Genomic DNA, 11144 nt, shown 5'->3' with positions numbered 1-11144 from the left:
CCGGCCTTCCTACGGATGGATCCAGTGCCCGTTTCGGTGATAGTGACGGCGGCCAGGAAACTACATTCTACCTCCCCGTCCTCCACCGTGCCTCCGGATAAGGAGAGCCGCTGGATTGATTCGGCTGGAAGGAAGGCGTGTGGGAATTCTTCCACGACTATGAAGGCTTCCAGCGACTCGGTGTTACTGGGGCGGTACGACCGTGCGCTGTGGGATTCCATGGAACAGTTCGCGGACCTTGTCCCACGTGACAGGAAGGAGGACTTCATGGAAATTGTCAAGGAAGGGATGCTGGTCTCGAACCAGGCCATCAGCGCCGCGGCGCATATCTCCCTGTTGGCCGCACATGGATACTGCCACGGTATCAATCAGCGACACCATGCCTGGCTCAGGCTTACGTCGCTCAAGCCTGAGGCGCAACAGCGAGTGGCTAATCTGCCATTTTCCGGTGGGACTTTATTCGGGAAACATGCAGACGACGAAATGGCCCGGATGAAGGCCGAGGCTGAAACCCTGACGGCCGTGGGCTTGGAGAAGCCCAAAGACAAGAAACCCTACCGCCAGTTCCAACGACGGTTTGGCTCGCAGGAGAAAGGAAGAGGACAGTCTTCTGGGCAACAGCAGCAGCAACAACAGCAGCAATTCAGAAGACCCTTCCAAAAACATCAGAGGGGTAGAGGTGGACAGCAGTCCTCTACAGCGAACAAGGGTCCGGCCGGGTCTCGACCCTGAGCGGTTACTTCCCCTTCATCCGTTACCAACTCCGGTGGGGGGATGCGTTCGATTGTTTCTGGCAGAGTGGAGAAAAATTACTCAGGACAAGTGGGTGCTGAATATTGTTTGCAATGGATACAGTCTTCGGTTCACCAGCCCGCCTCCATCGATTCCTCCGGTCAGCTCGCAGTATCAGCTCAGGGCGATAGAAGATGTACCTCTGTCTCAAAGAGGAAGAGATCTGTACTCCCGGTTCTTTCTGGTCCGCAAGAAGGACAAGAACGAGTTCAGGCCCATTCTGGACTTGCGACAGGCAAACAAGTGGATTCGCAGAGAAAAATTTTGCATGCTGTCGTTGCATCAGATTTATCCTCAGCTGCAACAGGGGGACTAGCTTTGCGCCATAGACCTACAGGATGCATACTTCCATGTGCCCATTGCACACAAACACAGGAAGTTCCTGCGATTTCAAGTCGGCACCAATCACTATCAGTACACGGTACTTCCGTTCGGGCTGAAGTCTGCGCCCAGGACGTTCTCGAAGTGCATGGCAGTGGTAGCGGCACACCTGAGGAAGAACAAGGTGTTTGTCTGCCCGTACCTGGACGATTGGTTGATCAAGGCCTCCTCCTTCTCGGAAGCTCAAGCACACTTCCAGAATACGTGCGTTCTCTTGAACAAGCTGGGGTTGCACATCAACATGTCCAAGTCTGTCCCGACTCCGGTCCAGTGCATCCAGTACTTGGGAGCCTCCATCAATACGCTGTCAGCAAGCGTGTCTCCTTCGGAAGAGCGACGTTTATCACTCCTTCGGAAGGCTCAGGCTCTCATGTCCACTCCATCTACGACGGTGAGGATGGTGTCTTCCCTACTGGGATCGATGGCCTCTTGTATTTTCCTGACGCCACATGCGCGGCTGCACATGAGACTGCTGCAGGAGTGTTTGGAGAGGATCTTGGGACGACAAAATACGACTGTCTCTACATGCTCTTCAGTGTCTAAAGTGGTGGTGTTCAGAGGAAAATCTCCTCAAAGGGGTTCCCTTCCACAAGGACATTCCCACTCAGACTATCGTGACGGATGCTTCTCTCCAGGGCTGGGGAGCGCACTCCGGAGACCTACAGATTCAAGGGACATGGTCCCCGACGGAGTCCACGTACCACATCAATTTCCTGGAACTCAGAGCTGTTCACTTGGCACTGAAGGCCTTTCATCCGTCCTTTTAGACCAACTCTCTGCATGTACAGACGGACAACACGACTACGATGTATTACCTCAACAAGCAGGGGGGCTCGAGATCCCGCACTCTGTCGCAGGAGGCGCAGGCGATCTGGCACTGGCTTCTGGCCCGAGGACTGTCGATAACAGCCACCCATCTGCCAGGTGTGCAGAATGTTCAGGCAGACGAACTGAGCAGACTGATTCAGGAAAACCACAAATGGGTCATAAACGACGAAGTACTAGGAGAAGTCTTCGCAAGGTGGGGAACTCCAGACGTAAAGTCCACATTTGTAAAGCGCACAATCACCCGTAAGGGTCTCTAGGCGCTGGGGGCCGTCGGGAAGATTAAGCGAGCTATTGCCCAGAGTCACATGGGGCTGGGCTAACCTGCCGCCGGAGCCGGGGATCGAACCGTGGTCCCCAGATTCCAGCGTCAGTCGCCCTGGCCGCGGCGCCACACCTCTCCCTACGTAGATCTGTTCGCCACCTCCGAAAACAGCAAATGCCGAGGCTTCGTCTCCAGGTACTACCAGCCGGGGACGCTGGGGAACGCGTTATGGATCAACTGGTCGAACAGCTTTCTGTACGCTTTTCCACCCATTCCCCTGATTCCGACGGTTCTCATCAAGCTGTGCCAATCCAGGGCGAGGATGATTCTGATCGCCCCGGAATGGCCCAGACAGTGGTGGTTCACGGACCTGCTTCACCGGTCCCTCCTTCCTCACATGAAGCTGCCGTGCAGGCCGGACCTTCTCACGAAGTTCGGGGGGCGGATGGTGCACCCCAACCTCTCGTCTTTGAGTTTGGCGGCATGGCTCCTGAAATAGTGCAATATGGCCATCTGAATCTCCCAGAGGATTGTATGGACATACTGAAGGAGGCTAAGCGACCTTCCACTAGAACTTCTTATGCTTACAAGTGGAAAAGGTTTTGCATCTGGTGCAAGTCTAAGAACTATGACCCTACGACATGCAAGGAGGATGTCATCCTTCCATATCTGCTACATCTGGCGCAATCTGGCCTTAATGTCCTTTTTCCAGATTCCTGTGATTAAAGACTTTCTGGAAGGCTTGAAGAAGTGTCAGGCTTCCTTCGCCTTCGTGGGACTTGAATGTGGTGCTGTCCAGGCTGATGAAGGAGCCTTTTGAACCTATTCACAAGGCTTTGTTGCAGCACCTGTCCTGGAAGGCGGCGTTCCTCGTGGCCATTACATCGGCCCACAGGGTGAGTGAAATTCAGGCGTTGTGTTGCCAAGAACCTTATACTGTATTTCATGCTGCTAAGGTTGTTATGCGTACTCACCCTAAGTTTCTTCCCAAGGTTATTTCTGATTTTCATATCAACCAGACTATAACTTTACCTACGTTCTTTCAGAATCCTTCATCTTCAGCGGAAAGGTCTTTGCACTCCCTGGATGTTAGGAGGGTGCTGAAATTTTATCTGGATAAAACCAAAGATATTCGTAGGTCAGACCAATTGTTCATCAATTATGGATCAGTCAGGACAGGTCTTGCTACCTCTAAACAGTCCATCTCGAGGTGGATTGTGTCCTGCATACAATTGTGTTACTACAAAGCTAATAAGACCTTAGGGGGCAAACCTAAGGCTCATTCCACCAGGGGCAAAGCTGCCACGACGGCTATGCTTCGTAATGTTCCCATTGCAGAGATCTGCAAGGCGGCCACTTGGAAGTCGGTCCATACCTTTGCCCTGCATTACTGCCTGGACGCTGATGCCAGGGCAGACGCTCAGGTTGGGCAGGCTTCGCTGCGGAATCTGTTCGCACAATAGTGGCGTTATTTCTTCTATCTCCACCGCCGCTTGGTGTGGGGATGGGCTTGCCATTCTATTATTATTATTATTATTATTCTGAGTTTTGTATAGCGCCTGGTTACCAATAGGCATCCCAGCGCTTATCAGAACATAACACTACTAAAAAGATGCAAGGATTAAACGGAAAACAAAAAAGTTTTTAAAAGCTTACGGAAGCGAAGAAGACTAGCCTCCGAGCGCAGATGTAAGGGCAATGAGTTCCACAAGGAAGCCACATTTATTGAGAACCTTCTGCCACCAGTTCTTGCCTTTTTCACCCTGCCAACCTGAAGAAGATGTTGGTGGTCAGAGCGAAGTGAACGAGAGGCCTTGTAGGGCTGGACCATCTCATCCAGAATGGGTGGACCGACTCCGTGCAGAACTTTGTGGGCAATGCAGAGTGACTTGAATTTCACCCTGTCCCTCACAGGGAGCCAGTGCAATGCCCTCAACGCTGGACGGGCAGATTGACGCCTAGGGAGACCCGTCAAAAGCCTAGCAGCCGCGTTCTGCACATGCTGCAGTCTGTTCAGGGTAGATTCGGGTGCGCCCAGGAATAGCGCATTGCTGAAATCCAGCCGCGAGATGATAAGTCCCTGGATGAGGAGCCTTCGAGTGGCCACTGGGAGCAAGGGCAAGATCTTCTGGGCTGAGCGGAGCAGGCCAAAGCACACGCCAGCAGTCTTTTTGGCGTGGGTTTTAAACGATAGGTCCTGCTCCAGCCATACCCCCAAGCTCTTGATCTCCTGCTTGGGGGGAGGCATCGGACCCAGACAGTCTGGCCAGCTGCTGGGGGACAAAGATGGAGAAGAGTTCCCCAGCAGCATCAGTTCCGTCTTGGAGCCATTTAACTTTAGGGCTGAGCTGCACATCCACGTGTAGATCTTTTCAAGACATGAGTGCAGCCGGTCGGGATGGTGCGCCGACTGGGAAAGGCCAACCACCAGCTGAGTATCATCAGCATAACTGATGATTTTAATACCCAGCGGCCGAACCACACTCTCCAGGGAGGCCATGTAAACGTTGAATAAGGTAGGGCTCAATGAAGAGCCCTGTGGCACACCGCACTGGAGAGGGGTTGACGATGATTTTTCCTGGCCTTCCCACACCTCAAATGTACGACCTTCCAAGAAGGAAGCGAACCATTTGAGGGCCAGACCCGTGACCCCCACCCCCGACAGCCGTTTGAGAAGCACCAGATGGTCCACGGTATCAAAAGCAGCGCTGAGGTCCAGGAGGATCACTGCCACTGATCCCCCCGAATCCAGCATGCTCCTCGCATTCTCCACGACCGCCAGTAGGGCGGTGTCAGTCCCCTGACCGGGGCGAAAACCCGTTTGGGAATCGCCCAGGAGGGAATTGGCTTCCAAGAAGTTCGAAAGGCGGCTGTTCACCAGCTTCTCCGCCACCTTACTGATACCCGGCAGCAAGGAGATTGGCCGAAAGTTGGCGAGATCGGCGGGGTCGAGGTTAGGCTTTTTCAAAAGAGCCTTAACCACCGCCCCTTTCCAACTAGGGGGAACTACCCCATGGGCGAGAGACAGGTTTATCAAATCCGTCACAGGGCCGACGATGGTAGATGACACCTGTTTAAGGTATTTAATAGGTGCTGGGTCTTTCGGGGAGCCACTCTTCATGGACCTCAGAACTGCCAAGACTTCCTCCTTCACTAGATTATGACTATACACAGAGATCCCCTACTACAGAAGGAGTAGTTTCTGTCCTGTAACTCCAGTTCTGTAGTAGGGGTATCTCTGTTATAGTCATAAGCGCCCGCCCTCCTCCCCGGTGGAGAGAGATATTCATGTACGGAATGCTACAGGTCTGGCGTGTTACGCCTTCAAAAAGAACTGAAAGTAACTGGGACCTGCAGTGCATTCTGGGATACTGTGAAGTTCTGGAAAGTTCTCTTAAAGGCACAGTATCCTGTTCTGAGCCACATAATGGCAGCCTATGGGGCTTGTCTGTCCAGATCCTCCTCTCTATCATTCCAGAGGGTTTTTGCTGTTTAAGCAAGGGAAATCTGTACAGACTTTGCTGTTTTGTGGATTTTTTTGGTGGAATTTCTAGTTGAAGTACTGGACAGTGTAGCCTTTTTAGGCTGCATTATCTGTCTTTAAATTCTCTCTTAAGTGTCTCTAAGAGATTATTTTTGATTGCTCCGGGGTCCACGCAAATGGGCGGGACTATTCACTAGATTATGACTATGACAGAGATACCCCTACTACAGAACTGGAGTTACAGGACAGAAACTACTCCATATTATGCAATATGCTGATTAATCCTCAGAGTCTACGTTTAAACAATTTTACTATAAACCGGTGGGTAACATAGCTACAGTTGTGTTTGATAAGCGTTAAACGAACATAATCCGAAGCCTCTGGTCCTGTAATAGAAAAAGAAAATTGCTAGCGTTTGTGCCAAGAATGTTCAATTCTATTAAGGACACGGAGGCGAGGATTTTTCCACCCAGTTATATTATAATGTCTGTAATATATTGCCCCCCGTATGAACTTTATACCCTGTTTAGCAGAAGTTACAGGTTTTCTTAGGTTCTTCATTCCAGGTTTCCGAAAAGAAGACAGAGTAGATGTACTTCTGGTTGAAGAAGATATATAAGTTCCAGTTTGGTTATGGTTCTTCCACGTTGGAGGATGACAGTTTGGGCTTGATTTTAAGTTATATGGACTAAAATTCGAGCAAAGAAAGAGGCTCAGGAAGAGAAAGTGGTGACTCTTATAGGGTCAAACAGAATATGATGTAACAAGAAGCATCATGGAAAGTGTAGTTTATTTGTGTAATAAACCGTTTTTTCATTGGCTGCTATGAGTAGCAATAAAAAAAAGAGAAGATTATTTACTCACCTCCGTGTCCTTAATAGAATTGAAAATTCTTGGTGCTAATGCTAGCAAATATTGTATTCTGCAGCAGGCATGCAACAGAATTTGAAACCTGAGGAAAATGTTTTTTATACAGTATACCAAAGCTTCCGAGTAATTAGTTATATTCAAACCTTGTGCAACCAAAGATTCTTCAAAATGAGATTTATTTTTATATATATCTGTTTATAAATTGTATTGAGCGTGAAATTTAAAGTGTTTGATATGAGCAGTGAGGATACAAAATTTACAGTGAAATATCTGACAAACTTAACACATCACACAAAAATAAATCAACAATTGAAAAAAACATTCAAGAGTCATATCAAATATAATATGCATCACAGACTTCATAATCTAAATGATTTGCTATTTTGTCATAGTTGAGAAGAGGTGTAAGCCGTGTTCTCAGCTAGTGTTTCTTCAAAAACAGGTTGTTTTATTTTTTCTCCCCCCTGGTCAAAAGATAACCTAGTAAACATGATATCTGATTTCATCATCATGAACTCATCCAACGACTCTTCTTTTGTTGGGAAGCGAATCTTGTGTTCCTTGATAGATAAGCTTCTGGTCAGGACAGCTAGTTTGACAGTAATTTTAACTTCAAGTAGTCACTGGGTTTTTCACGTACGTGACCACATTTTCGGCCCTATGAATAAGTCTATGGTACCACAGATAGGGGGCTATTGTTTTTACTAGGATCGAGAGACGGCAGGGCACCCATAAAACATTGAGGGCAGCCCAACATTTCTTACCATTATTTTAGATGTACTTTTCTGAAGCAAAGACAATTTGCTGACATATATATTGTTGGAAAAACATCAAGGTTTATTGATGAAGAACCTCTGATGAACTAGGAGTAATTGTTTAGCTATTTAAAGAACCAACCAACACTGCACCAAGTGGCTAGTCCTGTGCTTGGGATTGGCATGTTTAGCAGTTTGTGTATTTGGAGAGAAGACACACCAGGGCAGGCACATCTGTGCTACGTCACAGTGGATTCCCAAATTGTGTTAACTGCAGGAATTGCAAAATAGGAACTCACATGCCCTCACTGACTGGACTGAGAAAGAAAAAGTAAGCACAGTGGAAATAAAATAGCAGCAACCGGTCATATGAAGTTATCTTTACATTTGAGAGTCTTGCCTTTGTATTGCAACATTTAATGTTTTTTTTCTCCAAATATACAATGGACTCTTTCATTTTAACTTTCAAAGTGACTTCCTTCAAAGTCATGTGGCGTTGCTGTAGCACCTCCCACACCCATAGTTCCAGTACCACTGCTCTGTTGGAAACCTAAACACTAGACCAGAATTATAATGTGGTGTAATTTACAGAACAGTTTGTGAAATAAATTGAATACTTAAAAGTAAATTCAAAGCATTTCACAGCATGCTTCTTCAGGAAATAACGTAAGAAGGAGAGCAACGGTAAAGTTAGAACAAAGGCATTACTTGAGATCAGTTATAAACAGAACTCCAGTATAATAAAAATAGGAGTATGTTCAAAAGCCTTCTTTGATCAAAAAGTAGTCTATTCATTTCCAGTACGAGTACTCAAAGTTTAGTGTTTGATATAATTGAAAATGTTTCATAGTCTAAGCCTTGCTACAATCCAAAAACTGAAATGAGCTCTAGCAAAATCTGAAAAGATATTATCAGAGCTCTGATACGAGAAAGCTAGCAGAATTTGTCAACTTAATGATTTCCAGAAGTACTAACTTTTCCTGCACACCTCTAACAATTTGTAATCTTATTCAACACACAATACAAAAAAAAAAAAAAAAATACATCTGTTGCAAGATGACCTCCCTAGGTGTGTCCTCTAACCAAAGACACATGTACATGTTGGCTAATGGCTGCGCTCATTGAGTGCAGTCCCGACGTACTGATTTGTATCAAATAGTACAAGTAGATTTCTATGCACGCAAGTAGATTTCTGAATCATCCATTCACTTAGAAAAGTAGATTATTACATTTCGAACACCTGAAGACCTGAAGGCACAATACTAAAAGCTTTTTAGAAATACACTGCATTGCAAAGGGTCAAACTGAACTATATTTTCCTTTTGCAAATAAAATCTGGCCGTTGGATGAATCAAAAATTAAAGCAAGTTAACTTCATTTCTTAACAGACAATAATGGGATCAATCAAGAGTGCTGATATTATAAACCTTGTACAACACAGAGGTTTGCAATATCATTTTCAAGCAAATTTGAGTATACTCTTTACAGCATTGCTTTTACTTCCTCTGTACAGGGGAAGTTACTATTCATTTGAAGAAATAGTCATAATATTATAATAGGCCCTGCTTTATCTGTCATCATATCATTCCATGAATATCACAAAGACGCAAACTTTGGTTTCTATTGCATATTTTTCTCTTGATTAGTCGGCATTGCTTTTTATGGAGACATAAAGCAACCACATTCACACAGCAGCATGGGAATCAGGTGAGTCCAGAGAGCTTGTCTTCTTCATACCCCGCTACTTCCCTTCCAGCGTTACAGAATACATATAGATACTTCTTCAGGTTTAATTTTACACTGAAATTAATTGGAATCCATATCCCCTGTGCATCAGCCCATCACATTGAGGAACTTCAGGAGGGGCAAAGCTGTTTGTGATTGCGAAAACCTTTAAAAGAAGGTTGCTGGAGGGCTGACATGTACATGAGTGCAGGGAATATATCAGTTGCATAAAATACTAAAACATTTTTTAACAAAAGTGATGTGCAACTGCATGAGTGATCGCTATGAAGAAATATGTGAAGGTGTTTTTTTTGCAATTAAATTGCTGGCCTGCTGAAGGCAGTATGTGTCACTGTAGGCCAATCTGCCATCTACATGTTTTGCGAATGTTTTTTTCAGGCAAGTTTCTTTCTGTAGAAACAGAATTGGATTTCACAGTGAGAAAAGCTGGTGTCACTAAGGAATGAAGCTGTGAAGAAGCAAAGGCTGGTCGATGGTTTTGTATCTGATTACAGGAGTGGCCTTCAGGCTGGAACACACCGTCGTTGGACCGGTGCATGTTCCACTGGCAGTGGCGGCTCAGACTCATCCTGGAAGGCCTTCTGCAGAGCCCCTGGGATGAACCGCTTTAGCCGCCATCTTTTGATGCTCCCCACCAAGTAATAGATCACAGGGTTAAGGCTGCTATTGATGCAGAAGCACAAGACGGCTATTGCAAAGCTTCGCCACGTGGCCTTGAGGAAGACAACCAGCTTGGCGGGAACAGTTAAGAGGAGAAAGGCAAGGACTGTCATGAAGAGGAGGATGTAGAGTTTCGGGAGCTGCTGACCTCTTTGTCTCCTGCAAATTTTGATGAGCATGGTCAGACTAGAGAGAAGCATCAGGGGAATGCAAATTAACACATCCAAGACACAGTGACCTATGAACATCCCCAAACAGGCACGGTACGAGTACCCACAAAATAAATGCCACAACACAACAACAAAGCAAGACACGACCCAGACTGCTGCACAGACAGTCCTAGACTGGTGCTTGGGGCGGCGTCGGTGGTACCAAACGGGACACCAAAAGGACAGGCACCACTCCACACTCATGGCTGTAAGGAGGCATTGGCTGGTCAGGAATCCAAACATGTAGAGTGCCTGCAGGATTTCATAGGGCATGCGGCCTGTGCGCACTCCATGCAGACTCAGCACGAAAATCATAGCTACAATAGAAAAGGCAAAAAAGAAGACAAACTGAACAACAGCCAAGTTAAGGATGTAGACACTCAATGGGTTTCTTTTGATCCGAAAACCCAAGAACCAGAGGACTGTCCCATTTGTGATCAGCCCAATTAGAGAGAAGACCACGTAGGAGCAGTAGATTGCCTTGGCAAATGGGAGTGGGTCCACATATTTAGAGTCTACTTCTGGTGACTGGTCAGATTCAGGAGATGGTGTCATTCCGGCACTGCTCAAGGTGCTCACCAGAAGCTCCTCTATGCCGACCGTTGGTGCTCTCTCCAACCTGTCAATAATGAGAGAAAATGACAGAGGTCATCACCCACGTTCGGGAAACATCCTTAACAATGACGTCTTGACCACAAATTCCGTTACAATAAAGGCTTTACAATTAAACAGTCTTTACCATGACTGTTTTTACAACACAATTGTTTACCACAAGTATGCCTTTACAATTTTGTTGTAAAGTTATAAATGATTGAGGCAAACTCGTGGCAAAAGATTTACATGTCAATGTAAGTATTTTTGAGGTCAGTATTGTTTTTTTTACACATACATATATATTAAGGTTTAGGGTGGGCATGGGTTTTGGGGTGGCAAGGCTAATTTTAGGGTTTAGGGCGTGTATAGGTTTTTGGGTGGCAACGCCAAAACTAGGGTTTAGGGTGGATATAGGGGTTTGGGTAGCAAGAGTAATATTTGGGTGAAGTGCGGGTATGGGTTTTTGAATGGCAAAACTGTTTTTATGGTGGATATGGGTTTTTGGGTGAAAAGGGTAATTTTAGGGTTTGTATGTGTTTTTGGGTGGCAGGGGTAATTTTTGG

The 11144-nt window shown here is 46.4% G+C and overlaps 1 protein-coding gene across 1 annotated transcript in view; it reads right to left on the bottom strand.

Moving 5' to 3' along the window:
- Window positions 1–6774: 6774 nt before the first annotated feature.
- LOC144820336 (mas-related G-protein coupled receptor member H-like) overlaps window positions 6775–11144 on the bottom strand; it is a 195136-nt gene continuing 190766 nt past the window's right edge. Inside the window, exon 2 of the mRNA XM_078677917.1 lies at window positions 6775–10606. Within this exon, the coding sequence (XP_078534043.1) occupies window positions 9622–10606 (985 nt within the window). The 3' untranslated portion in view covers window positions 6775–9621. The remainder of the gene's footprint in view (window positions 10607–11144) is intronic.

The sequence above is a fragment of the Lissotriton helveticus genome, chromosome 1_1, assembly GCF_964261635.1.
Source record: "Lissotriton helveticus chromosome 1_1, aLisHel1.1, whole genome shotgun sequence".
NCBI lineage: Eukaryota > Metazoa > Chordata > Amphibia > Caudata > Salamandridae > Lissotriton > Lissotriton helveticus.
This window is presented reverse-complemented; position numbering and strand designations above follow the sequence as displayed.